Raw genomic sequence first — 17,244 nt, forward strand, 5'->3', positions numbered from 1 at the left:
TCCTGATATGACCAAAGCTCATGGACTTGCATCCTAAGTCCCCTGGAATCCAGCCTCCTGGAATTGAGCAATCCCTTTCCTGCCTTCATAAAGGGTATGTTAAGTCTTTATTTGTGCTCTTCATTAGAGGAGGTCAGGCAATGGGGGAGAACAGGGAGTTGTTGTCACTGGGATATATCTGATTTTCCTGAGACTGACCATGCCAGAGAACAACCGCTCATTCACAGACTGGAAAGCCCCAGTTCTCAAAACACACTCGCTTAGTGCTGTTAGAAGATGCTGGAGAGTTCCTGTCCCGAAACTTGCATCCACTTGGTCCCCTAAAGCAGAGGATACACTAAAGAACACCCTATACTCTCCACTGCAGTTCTCCCTTGTGGGGAAGAAGGGGTTAGGAGCTCTGCATGAAATTAAATGGAAATAAAATAAAACGCCTACATACATGGGTCTTCTTAATCTTCCTTGAGCCAGTACATAAGTCTGGCAAGTAAAGGGAAAGTCACTTGAGGGGATGTCAGCCTGCCTGGAAATTTAACCCTTTCGTCTCTGTATTAGGAGAACTTTAACCCCTCTGTTTGTCTGGTCTTCAGTTTCACACACCAGTGCGACCAAGGCAACAAGAAATAGGGATTTGACTCCTCAGTTTGAAACTGTGGCATTTGGAGAGGACTCTGATGGTGTTGGTGGGAGAGATGGGGAGGCTAGTCTCCTAGCAGGTGATGTTAACTCTTGGGGGAAGTGGGCAAAGACCAGTTTGCAGCATCTCCCAAGTCCAGAAACCCTATTTCCCCCCAATTCTCCACCAGATCACACAGCCGACTTTAACCCTTTCCATCTTTCCACCCCTTTGCCCTTAGTCCCATTCTACTCACGCTGCTGTTGTGGCCAGACCAGTGGACCATGGCTTGGTTGTGTGCTGAGTCTCCCGTCAGAGCAAACGTGGTGCTGGTCAGCCTCAGCTCCTCCATCCGGAAGCGGGTGGCTTTGTCCGGGTCCCGCTCCCGAGTACCAGGCTCCTGCTGCCCTCCATCTCTTAGCACTCCCCGGGGGCTCCGACTCGCGCCCTCTCCCCGTTCTGCCTTCTCCTGATCCGCACCGCTCCGTCTCCTCCGGCCGGAGCGTGCAGCAACCGCCACGGATGCTCCAGTGCCCCGAGCCCGCTCCAGGGACAGCGCTCGGTTCCCGGGGGCCACTGAGAACAGGGGGCGCACTACGAGGGGCAGGGGCGTGGCAGGAGCCCTGCCTGGCGGCCCCTGGTGAGAAAAGCCCCTAGGGGTCGAGGCCGAGCGTGGGGCCGAGCTGGGGTGCGGCGGGGGGCAGCAAGAGCCGCCGCCGAAGACGCCCGGGACGCAGAGGACCAAGAGCCCCGCGCCGGCTAGGAGCGCGCTCAGCCGGGCTTGGAAGCCGCCGCCGGCGCCAACTTTTCCCATCGCGGGAGCGAAGAGCAGCGGAGAGAGGGTCCCGGACCGAAGGTGGCGGCGCGGAGCTCGGCGCTGGCGGCTGTGGGGGGCCGGCGCTCAGGACCCCAACTCCATCCAAGTTGGGCCGCGGTGGGGGCGGGCGGAGGCGGCGCCAGGCAGGTGGCGGCCGCTCGCCCGGGCTGGGCTTGTGCCGAGCGCGGGTCCGGACGGAGCGAGCCGCCGCCGCGCGGGGGTGGAGCTGAGCTGAAGTCACTGGCGGAGCGGGCGCGGGCGCTGGCGGGCAACGCGGGAGGGAGGGCGGGCGCTGCCGGGGCTCCGGGCGCCGCGTCCCGCGGCCGAGCTGCGCTGCGCACCGGGTCTCCGGGCGCTGGAGGCGCCTCCGGCGACCTCCCCTCGGCCTCGCAGGCGCTGCCGCCGCCTCTCCCGCCGCCCACTCTGCGCCCCCGCGGCCGCGGGTCCCACCGCTGAGTCCGCGCACCCTGCCCGCGGGGGCGGTCGACCCCGGGCTCCCGGAGCAGTCGCTGTGTCGGGAGCTTCCTATTCCTGCTTTATTGTTTCTATCAGTCTGTGTTGCTGTTTCCTTTTTTCTCCGTCTTTCTCGCCTTTGCTAGTTGAGGAGATACAGATGGGTGGGCTTCTGCTCGTCCCCTCTCTTATGCTTCCTGAGTTGGCATCTTGACCTTACCCGGAGCACAGGCTGTGTGTCCCAGCCTGGGGGAGATCTCGGAAAGGCAGCAGCAGAGAGTGATGTAATTAAATGATCGTGTGTGTGTGTGTGTGTGTGTGTGTGTGTGTGTGTGCGCGTGTGTGTGTGTGTGTGTGTGTTTTAGTTTGGGGGATTTTTTTCCCATCAATTACAACGCTTAGATTTCTCTCCTAACCTCCTAAAGCATTCATTGAATTTGAACCCAATCTTCGTGCATGCAATCATATTTAAGAAAACGTTTTCCACTAGGCGTTTTTTAAGCAGATATATCTTGGTTTCCCTAAGAGACTGCAAACTCACTGAGGACAGGAAGATCAAATTTAGAGCAACATGGAGGAAGTGATCTGGTTTTTATTTATCATTTTCCTCAGTACATGGCACAGTATCCTACATGGGAGGAAATCTGCCAGTCATTAGTTCAATAAATGTGTATTGTGAGTCTAACGCATATCTGCATAACAAATAAATACAGGAAAGGAGGCACAGTACTTATAGTTATTCTGTGTCATTCGGTGCCTGATCCAGTGCTACTGTCACATGCTTTGCGATCCCTATTAGAAAGTCTGTGATGGTGCTCTGCCAGTGGTTTGCTTTGGGACCTCAGACAAATCACAATCTCTTAGCTTCCTAAGCTTTAAAATTAAATGGTCACATTAGATGACCTTTAAAATCCCTACTGCTCCTAAAATTCTATAATTGTATGATTATAGTATGTGCCCAGCCTAGCACCTCTGCTACTGTTCATAAGTTCAGATGAAGATTTATAGCAGGTGAATGGGCTTTGAAAATGGCAAAGAATTTCTCAAAATCCAATCCTTTTTAAAGTAGACAGTTTGCTTCTAAGGGTTGAAATGGTTTCAGAATTCTTTGCAGTCTTCATATACGTAATATTCTCTTATGTACATGGTAGTTATTACATTATTTAATGAATATTTACTGATTGAATGAATGAATGACACAAGAAAATAGTACCAATTCCAGTTTCTAGTTAACATTTTTGTTCATTTTCACACTTTGAATGATAACCTCACTGAAAAATCTGTATACTGTGTTTGCGATGAGGCCAAGTTCAAAGTAATACAGAGGGATAATTACTCTTCAATTAATTAAATTATTTCTAATGTCCAAGAAAATGTCTGTTATACCAATCCAGAGAGGTGTTGTAAAATATTGACCTAAGTTATTGTTCTTATGACCAGGGCAGGAAAACTGCAAATGCAAGGAGGGCAGGCTTCTCAGCCATTAAACTTGAGTACCTAAAACGACAAAAGAATGTTCCATTTGTCGTTACAGAAGAAATACAAGCAAAAACACCTTTATGCCTGGATCTTCTAAAACAGAAAGGCTGTCTGGCAGGCTATGGCCTCTAGATGGAGGAGAGGAGAACCAGAGGTCCTCTCTCCTCCCCAAATTGCAAATGTTCTTTGTCAAAACCCAGAGCGGTCGTTTTTTCTTTCCTCAGAAAGGTTTTTAGAGCTTTGCAGGATCATTTACTTAATGACTTCTTTCTATGCCCTGCTAACCTCCTTTCCAGTCTGGATAAGTACGTGGGAATTCCTCCAAGAAAGGAAAACCAGATTAAAGAATCAGAACCCAAATAAATTCTCATCCAAATATAGGCTGGAAGAAGCAAAATGGAAAAGAAGACATTAGTAGATTCAGATTTCCTGGCCTTAGTCTATTATTGCCCTACCAAAATTTATGTTATTTTGGTTTCAAAATGGAAGAGCATCCTGAAGAATGCTGGTACAAGTAGAGTTGATTTTTCCTTCCCAGAATTTACAACCTCTTTTCAAACACACCTGTCAGAATGATCCCTTTAAAGTGAAAGCATTTGCAGTCCATTTGCTGGGAGTTCATAGAGAGCAGGCAAGTTTTTAATGCCTGATTTTAATTATTCATTTGAGACAGAAGTTACACAAGTGTGGATGAAATTGGCTGCAAGTTGTATTGTTCTTATGTAGATAGATAGATTCATTTTATTTTTTATGGCTCTGCTCCCCATTTACTTCTGCCAACAAATAGAAGAGGAAAGTACCAGTAATTTCCTAAATTATTCCCCTTTTGCAGAAGACTACAATAAATAGGCTAATCATGGAGGGAAGTCTATTTCAAGATGTTTTCAATCCAACAACCCACTAAGCAATCCAATAGATTTTTAATAATATAATATAATAAGAATGAGTCACTTGTTAGGAAAGTAATTGATATCAAAGGCTAGTAGAGAACATAAATCTGTAATTCCAATAAGGAGTCTTTTCATAGTGAACGTGACAAATACGCCACGACGTAGTCTAAGTTATCATCATTTCTCATCTGGACTACCACAACAGCCTCTTCCTGCTCACTCTACTCCATAATTGCACTATTCCATTCCTTCTCTCCAATAGTCATCTCCAAAGATGGCATCAGTACAAAGGCACAAGCACACATAGATGATCCATTTTTGTGCACAATGAAAATAATAATTTGGTGATATATTTAGTTTTAATCAGAAGGATTAAAATTTTGCTAAAATATTTATTGATGAATATACCTATGTTATATATAGCTTTATATACAATATAAACATGTATATGTATGCATATATATGTATAAAGAGAGAGACAGAGGCAGATAGAGAAAGAAGCAGAGGCAGAAAGACAATGAATATGAACATTTAGTCATTGTATACTGATTGGTATGCACAATCAAAAAAGTGTGGACACTCTGACCTACAAAGCAGCAAAAGTAGTCTTTCAAAAGTATCAAAAATATAATTTATTATAACTGCTTAATACTTCCTGCCAGCTTACCATCACAAACAGAATAATATCCAAACTCCTTACCGTGGCTGACCAAGTACTCACTTCTCAATCACACTAGGCAGGATTCTTTACCCTCATTCTAAAACGCCAACCATTAGGGGCTATCCTTTCCTCTGATGTGCCCGGTTTTTTCCAGTTCGTGACTTTGCCCATGCTGTTCCGCCTGCCTAGAACATCCACCCTCCAACCGACTTCACAAGGCTGACTCTTCTCCTTTGAGACCTTCACTTTAAATATACAACCTTAGAGAGACCTTTCCTGAACCTCTGCCTAAAGAAGAAATTTATTCTACATTTTCTGTATCAGTCTCTTGCCAGATCTTTCTAAGTGTGTATTACAGCATTTAATAATTTTACTTAAACCTGTTTTTTGTTAATAACTTCCAAAAAATCTACATGTGGATAAAGGCCATATCCTCCTTATTAACCTCATTTCAACATTTCTTTCACTGACTAACTTATTAAGTGCCCAGGAAATAATGGCTGGCTAGCTGGGCGGTACCAGTATAACAAGCCTAGGAGCACAACTCTTAGTAACTAATATTTCATAAATCAGATATATACTCTCTGCCAGAAACTATGCTATGGAGTTTAAATGTACCAGCTCATGCCTTTTTTGTTACAAAGCTTATCTCAGATAAGTACTATCATTTCCCCCACTTCACAGATGATATTAAGTAACTATCTAGGGTCACACAGCAATTAGTGCAGAGACAAGGCTTCTGCAATAGGCATTCTTATTCCTAGTATGTTCTTAGTTTTATGAAATACTGTTTTACTCCAAATCCAACTAATAACAGATAACACTTATTGATGATATTCTATGTGTCAGGCTCTCTAATTAGCTTGAATCATTTTTAGTAATGTTGAGCAAGCAATTTTGGGAACAAGTGAACACTTTTTTTAGGCTGAGGGGAATGTATATATACTCGCCATTTCTATTTGCTTTTATTTTGTGTGCGGAGAGTAATGTTAAAGAGAGTGGTATAACCACTCCCCACATAATCTTACGGCATAAGGTACAGGTTAACTGTCTCACTGGTTTTTTGTCTTCCCTCTCTCCTAAGTCTCTTGATTTCTGATGGCTACTTTGGCTTCAGTTTGCACTAAATCACATTATACACCTCATCATTGGAACAATGTCTTTTAATAGTTCTCAAAATACTTGGCTCCCCTTGGATACAATTGAGACAAGGTGTCTTGTCTTGCATTTCAGATCAATTTCATGAAGAACCACAGAAAGAAAACTGGGAAGAATAATATGCAGGCTATTCTCATTGCCTGCCAACAGAATGATGGGAATTTTAAAAATCTGCTCCTTAAAATACTTTCAGATATCAACAAATACAGACCTAGCTCTGAATCCAATAATTGTATCCCTTCTCATACACCCAATGTAAGTGGTGCTAGTAGGAGAACATAAGCCCTCCTATCTTTAAAAATAGGGCTAAGATTATCTACCTAACTCATAAGGATGTTATGAAAGTTAATTCTACTTTAGACACCCCTTGGAGATAACAAAACTGTCTTGGATTTGTGTACCCTCTATCTCATCACACCTCTAAACAGCTTTTGTTTTGCCTTTTTCCCCCTAGTTTAATAAATCTTGCAGCAGCTCCAAAAGATAGATAGGGGGCAGTTTTTGCCTGTATCTTACAGAATACAAAGAAATTTATCTAAGGTCACAGACTTAGAGACAAGACTTAGAACAGATTGTCTTTTTATCCTTTTCCCCCCTATTTTGTCCAATTCTGTTCCCAATTTGTATATTCAGGAATTAAAATTCCACATTATTTTTATGTAGCTATTATGCAGTGCTTATACAATCATTTCAGGTTTCAAAGGATAGTTTGCATAATTAAATAGGAAAAGAGAAGCATGAAATAATATCACTGTCATTATGTAAACTCACATATGCATATATATTTTTCCAATTTTAATATTCATACTTAAAGTGAAATAGATAAAAATATACTATGATTAAATAAGTTTATTTAAAGATTGTATTATTAGATTTTTGAAAATATACCTTTACCAAAAAGTCTGAGAATGCATTAACATAACTTTATTATAGTCTTAAAATGATCTGAAAAGTGTATAATGTAACTTCTGTGATTTCTTTTCTGTCTTTCTCTAGTCTGTAAGTCTAACATAAAAAGACTTTGATGTACTAAATCACGAAACCAACTTCATAACACGTTTTCTGGTCCAACTTCCCTAGAAATACAAATAGGAAAAATAAACTCAGTTTATTTTAAACTAAAGTTGGAGCTACATTTTGCTTTTGTTGCTTCAGGAATACTGACTGGAGGAGAGAGGACAAAGGAAACAGAACGCTACCTCAAAAAACTCTTTAAAGGCCAATGAGTACACAACCAAAAGCTTCTATATGATAAGAAGTCTTTGGTTATTTTTGTCCCCTTTAACAAGAACCTATCCAAAGATGAACGAGGTTAATATAAAGTCAAATTCAGTAGACTTCTGGGGCATAATATCCCAGCAGAATAGAACTCTATAAAATGTACAGTAGCCACTGACAAACAAGATCTTTGGGACTGTCACTCAGAGCAAAGAGTGTCTTGCAGAAGAAGGAGAAAACAAACCAAAGAATCAGTAGCACAGTTGAACAGACATTAACTATTTTATGCTGCTTTGCATTTCTCTGTTTGATCTAGACCAAGAGCAGGCCTCCAGTCCAGATATTCCCAACAGTATGCTAAGCTCTGGTAGTGGCACAGAGGGACACCAAAGAGGAAAAGAAGAGAGGCGGTCAAAGGCACAAAGTCTGTTGTGTCTGTCTGTCTCGTGCTGAGAAGCAGAACAGTGTGTGGCTTAAAATCCTAAACTTGGAAGTCAAAATCCTGCTTTTAAATCCCGTGCATGTCACTCACTGACTGTACATTATCATTTGACTTTTGGAATCCCTGTTCCTTAATCTGCAAAATGTAGGTTATATCACCTTCCTCATGTAAGACTAATTTACCTGAGACAGAGTGAACACTCAATACATGGTAGCTGTTAAAGTTGCTTCATACTTAAAATACCAACTTCAGTTTGACACTGTTCTTCAACATGCTTCTCTAGATGGGAGATAAGGAGTTAAAATCTATTCAGTTTTTTTAAAAAAATCAACTTATTTCCAGTTAGGGTAAAAATACAATTTAAAAACCATCATATCCCGGAAGATATAAAAAGAAGAGTAGAGAACAGGTGTTGGAACGCAGAAGTTTCACTCTGGAAGCAAATTGAAAGAATGGGATAAACTACTGCCTTCTTAGTTATTGCCAAGCCGGTCTTCTACGTGAAACACTGTACCATCAATCTGCATCTTTGCAAGCTTCTAGGATGTCAACAGTAGATTGGGCAAGAGACTGAGCTTTTAACTATGCACTTGAATTATCCTTTGCAGCTTGAGAAATTAACTTTAGAAAAGGTCCAAGGAAATCCCTTTTTTTTTTTTTTTTTGGGCGGGGGGGGGACACAGAGTGTAACTCTGTCTCCCAGGCTGGAGTGCTTTGGTGCTATCTTGGCTCACTGCAACCTCTGCCTCCTAGGTTCAAGCAATTCTCCTACATCAGCCCCCAAGGTATCTGGGATTACAGGCTTTGCCACCATGCCTGGCTAATTTTTGTAGTTTTAGCAGAGACAGGCTTTCACCATGTTGTCCTGACCTCAAAGGATCTACCTGCCTTGGCCTCCCAAAGTGCTGGTATTACCGGAGTGAGCCACCACACCCAGCCAGGGAATCCCTTAATACATCCCTTATTCAACACATGCAATTTATCTTGTGGAGATACTATAGAGTGTGAAGATATGAATGAACTTTAATAAACTGCCTAGACGTAGATCCATAATTGTTGAAAAACTGTTATTAGGATCCACTCAACTACCTTTACCTGCTCAGTTACTATCACCAGGTATATCTCTATGATGTACATTATTAGCTGAGGCCTGTTCATTTTCTAAAAGGAGTTGTGGTTCTCCAAGGGTGGTTTAATGAACCCCTATCTGAGAAGTCAATCGGTTCATTGTTAAACTGGTATTTTATGCCTGCTATCCAAAGGCCCAACTTCTGTAAAGGCCTGTGGCCAAAATCTTTTTCTCCATTTCTCCATCTCTCATCCAACTCACTGATATTTCTAGATTTTAGTAGCTTTATCTACTTAGATTTACATGAACTACTTTTATTTCTTTGATATCTGCTACCATAGATTTAACCCCAAATTGATGGCCTCCTTCTTTGCAGCACAATTCTTGGTCTGTGACTGCCACCCCCTGTGCCATCATCCGCTAGATCTTGGCATGATATTAGGAAATGTTTGAAATTTATCCACAGACTTTTAAAGGTTCTCATTATGGAGATCATCTTGTAATGTACTTTGTGGTTCTGTTGTTGTAGTGCTAAGTAGGTAAACGGTATATCTTTTTTCTGTATTCTCTTGGCACTCTGTGCCTATTCTGACATTGTACTTTTTTTATTCTCATCTTCTAAGTTAGCCATCTCCTCCATTAGACTGCAAACTCCTATAGCTTAGGGGTTGTGTCATCTATCTCTTAACCTCAGTCCATAACCTAATGCAGGCAGAGAAGACAGTGTTTCTTGAATGAGAATAACAAAGCTAATGTTCCCATATCTTTAATAGCCTTTCTTAATGTTGTCAGATGATCAGCACTAGGATGAATCATAAACACCCACCACAAATGTCACATAAAGCTAAATTTACACCTAAGAGAAAACATGAATCAATGAATATGGCAATTTAAGGCAAAACATCATCAACTGAAAATGTTCCTCTTTTCTAACCTATGGCTATTAGCTGAAGTTAGTTTAAAGAGAACCCTGCCCGGTAGCATTGACAATGTTTGTTAGCATTTTTTTAAATATTTGAAAATTACATTAAAATTTAACCCACATGAATAAGACTGTCAAAATCTTAATTATATATTGCTTCTGTGATTTTATTTTTATGCACAAATGCAACCACAAAGATGAAGATAGAACTCTTTCTCGGCCAGGCACGGTGGCTCACGCCTGTAATCCCAGCACTTTGGGAGACCGAGGCAGGCGGATCACAAGGTCAGGAGATCAAGGCCATCCTGGCTCACGTGGTGAAACCCCGTCTCTACTAAAAATACAAAAAATTAGCCGGGCGTCGTGGCGGGCGCCTGTAGTCTCAGCTACTAGGGATGCTGAGGCAGGAGAATGGCGTGAACCCGGGAGGCAGAGCTTGCAGTAAGCCGAGATAGCGCCACTGCACTCCAGCCTGGGAGACAGAGGAAGACTCCGTCTCAAAAAAAAAAAAAAAAAAAAAAAAAAAAGAAATATTTCTCAGCATACGAACAGGATCCTGTACCTTCTCAGTCAATAACGCCCATGTGCATCCACCCCGACAAAAATAATGCCGATTCTGACTTCTATAACTATACATTAATTTTGCTGTTCTTGAACTTATTCAATTAAATCAAACAGTTTGTACTCTTGTGTCTAGCAGTGCAGGGGGTGTTAAATGAGTAGATGTAGGTCACGGAGTAAAAAGTTACAGTTATATAGGATGAATAAGTCTAGAATCTAATATACAGTGAGGATTATAGTTATTAATATTGTATTATATACTGGAAATGTGCTAAGATAGTAGATTTTAAGTGCTCTTACCACACCAAAAAACGTGGTAGGGGAAGGAGGAGTAGCCATGTGAGGGAATGGATATGTTAATTTGCTTAACTTTAGTAATGATTTCACTATGTATATATACATTAAAACATGTTATACATCATAAATATATTCAATAAGAGCTAAAAGGGAAAAGAAGTTCTTAATATGATTTAATCCAATTGATCAATTACTTCAAACCTTTTCTTTATGGCTAATGCTTTTTATTTTCAGTTTAATAAATATTTTCCTACCTCATGTTTGTGAAACTTTTTCTAGAAGATGTATTATCACTTTTATCTATAATCCATCTGGAATTTCTTTGTATGTATATGGCATGAAGTAAGGTTGAAGGTTCATGTTGTGTTATATGGATATCAATGAACCCAGCACCATTAATTTAAAATTTAAAAATCCTTTTCCTGTTGTATTGCTGTGGTACATTTATTGAAGTCAACTGACTGCATGTGTGTGTGATTGCTTCTGAATTTTCTATCCTTCCTATTGGATGAAGTTTGTTAAATTTTGTGCTAAAATACACTTCTTAATTATTGCAACATCATAATACATCATAAAACCTGATATGAAGTCCCTTAGTTCTTCCAGCGTGTTCTAGAATCTCATTGTCAACTTCTATGAATGACGGACTTTTTAATAGGATTGCATTGTATGTATAGATCAGTTATGGATAAATTAGTATTTTAAAAGCATTGAGTCCTCCCATCCATGAATATATTATTTTTCTGCATTTATTCCGATCTTTAAATTCTCTTAGCAATATTTGTTAGTTTTCCAATATGGAAATCCTGCACATATTTCAATACATTTATTTTCAGTTACTTAAGGTATTTGGTGGCATTGTGACTATGATCTCTTTATCTTAATTTTCAATTCATTATTGCTATAATATAAAAATAAAATTAATTTTATATTGACTTTATATCTGGTGAAATTTTTACTTATACTTATTAATTTAAATAATTTTTAGGGCCCTTTAGAATTTTTATGTACTTAAGGATATGTGCATATTAAAATTCTACTTCTCTATTTGAAATATATCTACCATTGATTGATTGGTTGATGATTATTTGGCTAGGAAGATGAACATGATATTGAATAGAAATGGTAATAATTTACAATATTGTATGGGGAAAATTGGCTCAAAAGAGCAGGGGGAAGGTTTTATTATTTCACTATGAAGTATGCTGTTTACTGGAGTTTTTCTTGCAAATGACTTTATCATATTAATTTTTTAAATTCTTAATTTGCTGACTTTTTAACAACATGAATAGGTTTTGAATTTTATTGTATGCCTTTCCACATCTTGCGATATGGTCATGTTTTTGTCCTCTCTTCTGCCAATATTAACTAATTATCCAATGTGAAGCTAATCTTACATTCCTAGAACAAACGCCACTTGATTAAAACATTTTATTTTATTACAGTGTTGAATCTGATTTGTTTATATTTTGTTTAGGATTTTTGCAAGTATATTCGTGAGATATCCTGTCTTTTAATTCCCTTTTGTATAATGTCCTTAATGGATTTTGAAATCAAGGTTAGGGTGGTGGCATCATAAAGCAAGCTGATAAGAGTTCACACTTTCTCTATATTCTGGGGGAGTTCATGTAAGATTAGTGTTATTTCTTCCTTATTTCTTTGAATGAAATAACCCCTGACATTACTTGGATCTGGAGTTTACTTTATGGGAAGTTTAATTGACTATCAACCTATTTAGATTTCTTTCTTTCTTTTTTTTTAGATGGAGTCTCGCTCTGTCACCCAGGCTCGAGTGCAGTGGCATGATCTCGGCTCACTGCAACCTCTGCCTCCCAGGTTCAAGTGATTCTCCCCGTCAGCTTCCCGAGTAGCTGGGATTACAGGTGTGGGCCACCATGCCTGGTTAAGTTTTGTATTTTTGATAGAGATAGGGTTTCACCATGTTAACCAAGCTGGTCTTGAACTCCTGATCTCAAGAGATACGCCTGCCTTGGTCTCCCAAAGTCCTGGGATTATAGGTGTGAGCCATCCTGCCTGGTCAATTTGTTTCTTTTTGTGTTTGTTTTGGTACATTGTGTTTTTCAAATACTTTATTCATTGCATCTTAATTTTCAAATCTATTGATATAAATTTGTTTTATTATTCTATTACTCTTACCATTTTGCTATTTGTTAGATCTACATTAATGTCCTCTTCTTGATTTCTGATACGGGTAATTTTTGTTTTGTTTCATTTTCCTTGATCAAACTTACTAGAAGTTTATCAGTTTTATTAATTGTTAAAAGCAAATTTGAGTTATTCTTGTTTTGTATATTTTGCTTTATTTCTGCTTATATACACACATACATATGTGTACATATATTTGAAACTTTTTATTCCCCTATAATCACTGCTTTAGCTACATCTCACAAGTTTTGATATGACCCACTCATTACCACTTAGTTTAACTTTTAAAATATCTCCATTGTTATTTCTTTTCTGATTCATGAATTATTAAAATACTATATGTAATCCTTCCTTCCTTCCTTCCTTCCTTCCTTCCTCCCTCTCTCTGTTCATTCATTCTCTCTCTCTCTCTCTCTCTCTCTCTCTCTCTCTCTCTCTCTTTCTGTTTGTTTGTTTGTAAAGGGTCTCCTTTTGTCGCCCAGCCTGGAGTGCAGTGCAGTGGTGTGATCACTTCTTACAGCAGCTTTGACCTTCTGGACTCAAGTGATCATCCCATCTCAGCCTCCTAAGTAACTGGGACTACATGTGGGCACTACTACACCTGGCTAAAATTTTTCATTATTTTTTAGAGATGGGGTCCCAGTATGTTGCTGCCTAGGCTGGTCTTCAACTCCTGGTCTCAAGCGGTCCTCCCAGCTTGGCCTCCCAAAGTGCTGGGATTACAGATGTGAGCCACTACACCTAGACAAGTATTGCTAATTATGTTTTTTAAAATTTCTAGTTTTCTTTCATTGCAATCAGAAAGAATATTGTATAAATTCAGTTATTTGAAATTTGTTGAAACTTGCTTAATGGCCTTTGCTTTGATCAATAATGGTAAATGTTCCGAGCACACTTGGATTACTGTGTATTCTGCATTATTTACACTTAGTGTTTTATGTATGTTCATTAGGTCAAGTTTGTTAATTATGTTTTTCAAATATTCTATAATTTTATTAATGTTTTCGGCTTAATTTGCAGTTACGAAGAGAGGTGTATCAAAATTGCCAATCATATGTGTGTGATTGGTTTTCAATTTGTTATTGATATTCTGAAGGTGTGTTATTAGGGTCAAATATATTTAGAACTGCCATATCATCTTTTAAAATTCATTCTTTCATTATTATGAATTCCTCTTTATATTATTTTTGCCTTAAAATTGACTTTGTATATTCATATAGTTTTGCCTTTTTAATATGTACTGTATTTTCATTTTTTTCATTTCAATCTACCTTGAAGTCTATCTTTTAAAACACTATATTGTTTCTTTCTGCCTGCCATTCTTTGTCTTTTTATAAATTCAACTTTTTATTTTGAGATAATTGCAGATTCACAGTAGTGGTGATAAATAAATACAGGGTATTCCCATGTACTGCTTAGTCAGTTTCCCCCAGTGGTAACATCTTGCAGAATTACAACCAGGATATTGCTATTATGACATCTTGACATAAAGTCACAATATGAAAATATTCTCATCACCACAAAGATCTTTATGTTGTCCTTTAAAATATATATATTTTTAATTGACAAATAATAATTATATATATTTATAGGATCTGTTGCACAATGTGGTCATTATAGTTGATAATAATATACAGTATATTTCAAAATTGCTAAAAGAATTTATTTTTTACTTTAAAAAGATTTATTTATATATTAATTGTGCCTATTTATGGTAGACATGTGAGATTTTGATATACTCTTATAATATGTAACAATCAGATCAGGGCATTTAAAATATCCATCACCTTGAATATTTATCATTTCTTTGTGTTGGGAACATTTTGAATATTCTCTTCTAGCTATTTTGAAATTTGCAGTAGATGGTACATATACACTGTGGAATACTATGCAGTCATAAAAAGAAACAAAATCATTTCATTGCAGGGACATGGATGGAGCTGAAAGCTATTATTCTCAGCAAACAAACATAGGAACAGAAAAGCAAGTACCACCTGTTCTCACTTATAAGTGGGAGCTGAATGATGAGAACACATGGACACACGGAGGGGGAACAACATGTGGGGCCTGTTGGAGCATTGGGGGTGGGAGGAGGGACAGCAGGAAGAATAGCTAATGATGGGCTTAATATGTAGGTGATGGGATGATCTCTGCAACAAATCACCATGGCACACTTTTACCTATGTAACAAACCTCCACATCCTGTGCATGTACCCCAGAACTTAAAAGTTGGAAATAAAAGAAAGAAATTTGCAGTATATTTGTTAACTGTAGTCACCTTACTATGCTAGCAAACACTAGAACTTACTCCTGTGTAATTGTATATTTGTACCCATTAACCAAGCTCACTTCATCCCTGTCACCCTTCCTAGCCTCTGCTAACTATCATTCTACTCTCTACTATCATGAGATTAATTTTTTAAGCTCCCACAAATGAGTGTGAACATGTGATATTTGTCTTTCTGTGCCTGGCTTATTTCACTTAACGTAATGACCTCCAGTTCCATTTATGTTGGGGCAGATGACAGGATTTCATTTTTTTTTCATTATATATATATATATATATATGTTAAGACACAGTCTCACTCTGTCACCCAGGCTTCAATGTCACCCAGTGGCATGATTTAGGCTCACTGAAACCTCTGCTTCCTGGATTCAAGCAATTCTCCTACTGAGTAGCTAGGACTATAGGTGCATGCCATCCCACCCAGCTAATTTTTGCATTTTTAGTAGAGACAGGGTTTCGCATTGTTGGCCAGGCTGGTCTCAAACTCCTGACCTCAAGTGATTTGCCCATCTTGGCCTCCCAAAGGGCTGGGATTACCGGCATGAACCACCATGCCAGGCTTTCATTCTTTTTTTTTTATGGCTGAATGGCAATATTTACATTGTGTATATATACCACATTAAAAAAAATCCATTCACTCATTGATGGACACTTAATTTGATTCCTTATCTCAACTATCATGAATAGTGCTGCAATAAACATGAGGGTACACGTATTCCTTTGATATACTGATTTTCTTCCCTTTGAATAAAGACCCAGTAGTGGGATCTCTGGATCATATGGTAGTTCTATTTTTAGTTTTCTGCAGAGTCTGTATACTGTTGTCCATGATGGCTGTACTACTTTACATCCCACCTACAGCCTATGAGAGCTCCCTTTTCTCTGTATCCTCGACAGCATTTCTTATTTTGTGTCTTTTTGATAATAGCCATTCTAACTGCAGTAAGATGATATCTCACTGTGGCTTTGACTTGCATTTCCCTGATGATTAGTGATGTTGAGCATGTTTTCATATACCTATTGGTCTTTTGAATGCCCTAAAATAATTTATTTTTATTGTTTTCACTACAAAGAAAAGTATGTGAGGCAATAGATATGTTAATTAGCCTGATTTAATCATTCTACAATGCATACATGTATCATATTGCCCTTGTAGAGACACCACATACTCTCCTTAATTTCTAGAAACCATTAATTTGTTCTCCATTTATATAACTGTATCATTTCAAGAATGTTATGTAAAAAATTGTACAATATAAAACTCTTGAGAATGGTTTTCTTACTCTGCATGATTCTGTGGAAATTAATTCAGATCATTGTGTGTATTCAGCACTGTAATCCAATTCCTCTGCATATTTGCCAGCATTTGATGTTGTCACTGTTTTTAATTTTGGCCATTATAATAGGTGTACAGTGACCTCACATTATGAGTTAAATTTGCATTTCTATTATGGATAATAACTTGAAGCGTTTTTTGAAATCTGTGTATCATCAGTGAAATGACTTTTCGTGTCTCTTGCCCATGTTCTAATTAAATTGTTTGATTTTACATTGTTGAGTTTTGAGTGTTCGTTAACATATTTTAGATACTAGTCCTTTGTCAGATATATGGCTAGCAAATATGTTTTCCCACTCTTCAGCGTGTATTTTTATCCTCTTAACAGGGCCTTTCACAAAATGGACTTTTTTTTTTAGACAGGGTCTTTCTCTGTTACCCAGGCTAGAGTGCAGTGGTGTGATCACAGCTCGCTGCAGCCTCAACCTCCTGGGCTCAAGCAATCATCCCACCTCAGCTTCCTGAGTAGCTGGGACTACAGATGTCTGCCACCATGCCTAGATAACTGGTCATTTTTTATAGAGATGAGGTCTCACTATGTTGCTCAGACTATTCTCAAACTCCTGAGCTCAAGCGATCCTCCTGCCTTGGCCTACCAAAGTGCTAGGATGACAGGTGTGAGCCACTAAGACTGACTTGAACAAGCATCTTTAGTCTTGTGGAAATGTGATTTGGTGTCAATTCTAATAACTCTTTGCCTAATCCTGGAGTCCCAAGATTTTCTCCTATTCTTTGAAAAAGTATTATAACTTTACACTTTACATTTATGTTCATGACTTATTTTGAGTTAATTTTTGCCAAAGGTATTGGGCTTAGGTCAAAGTTATTTCATTTTGGCTGGGCATGGTGGCTCACGCCTGTAATCCCAGCAC

At 39.0% G+C, this 17,244-nt stretch overlaps 1 protein-coding gene and 1 long non-coding RNA gene across 9 annotated transcripts in view; one reads left to right on the plus strand and one right to left on the minus strand.

The window, feature by feature from the left end:
- The window catches only part of SORCS1 (sortilin related VPS10 domain containing receptor 1), a 591,779-nt gene extending 589,633 nt beyond the window's left edge, over positions 1 to 2,146 (minus strand). For all 8 annotated transcript variants that reach the window (XM_005566385.4, XM_005566384.4, XM_065521387.1 and 5 more), the window contains exon 1: positions 873 to 2,146. In XM_005566385.4, the coding sequence (XP_005566442.3) occupies positions 873 to 1,430 (558 nt within the window). In that variant the 5' untranslated portion in view covers positions 1,431 to 2,146. The remainder of the gene's footprint in view (positions 1 to 872) is intronic.
- Positions 1,103 to 16,585, plus strand: LOC135965188 (uncharacterized). The gene is made up of 4 exons (XR_010578091.2): positions 1,103 to 1,472; positions 12,346 to 12,466; positions 13,379 to 13,498; positions 14,676 to 16,585. It is a non-coding gene; the product is annotated as an uncharacterized lncRNA (long non-coding RNA).
- The last annotated feature ends 659 nt before the right edge of the window (positions 16,586 to 17,244 follow it).

Source organism: Macaca fascicularis, chromosome 9 (assembly GCF_037993035.2).
Source record: "Macaca fascicularis isolate 582-1 chromosome 9, T2T-MFA8v1.1".
NCBI classification, from domain to species: domain Eukaryota; kingdom Metazoa; phylum Chordata; class Mammalia; order Primates; family Cercopithecidae; genus Macaca; species Macaca fascicularis.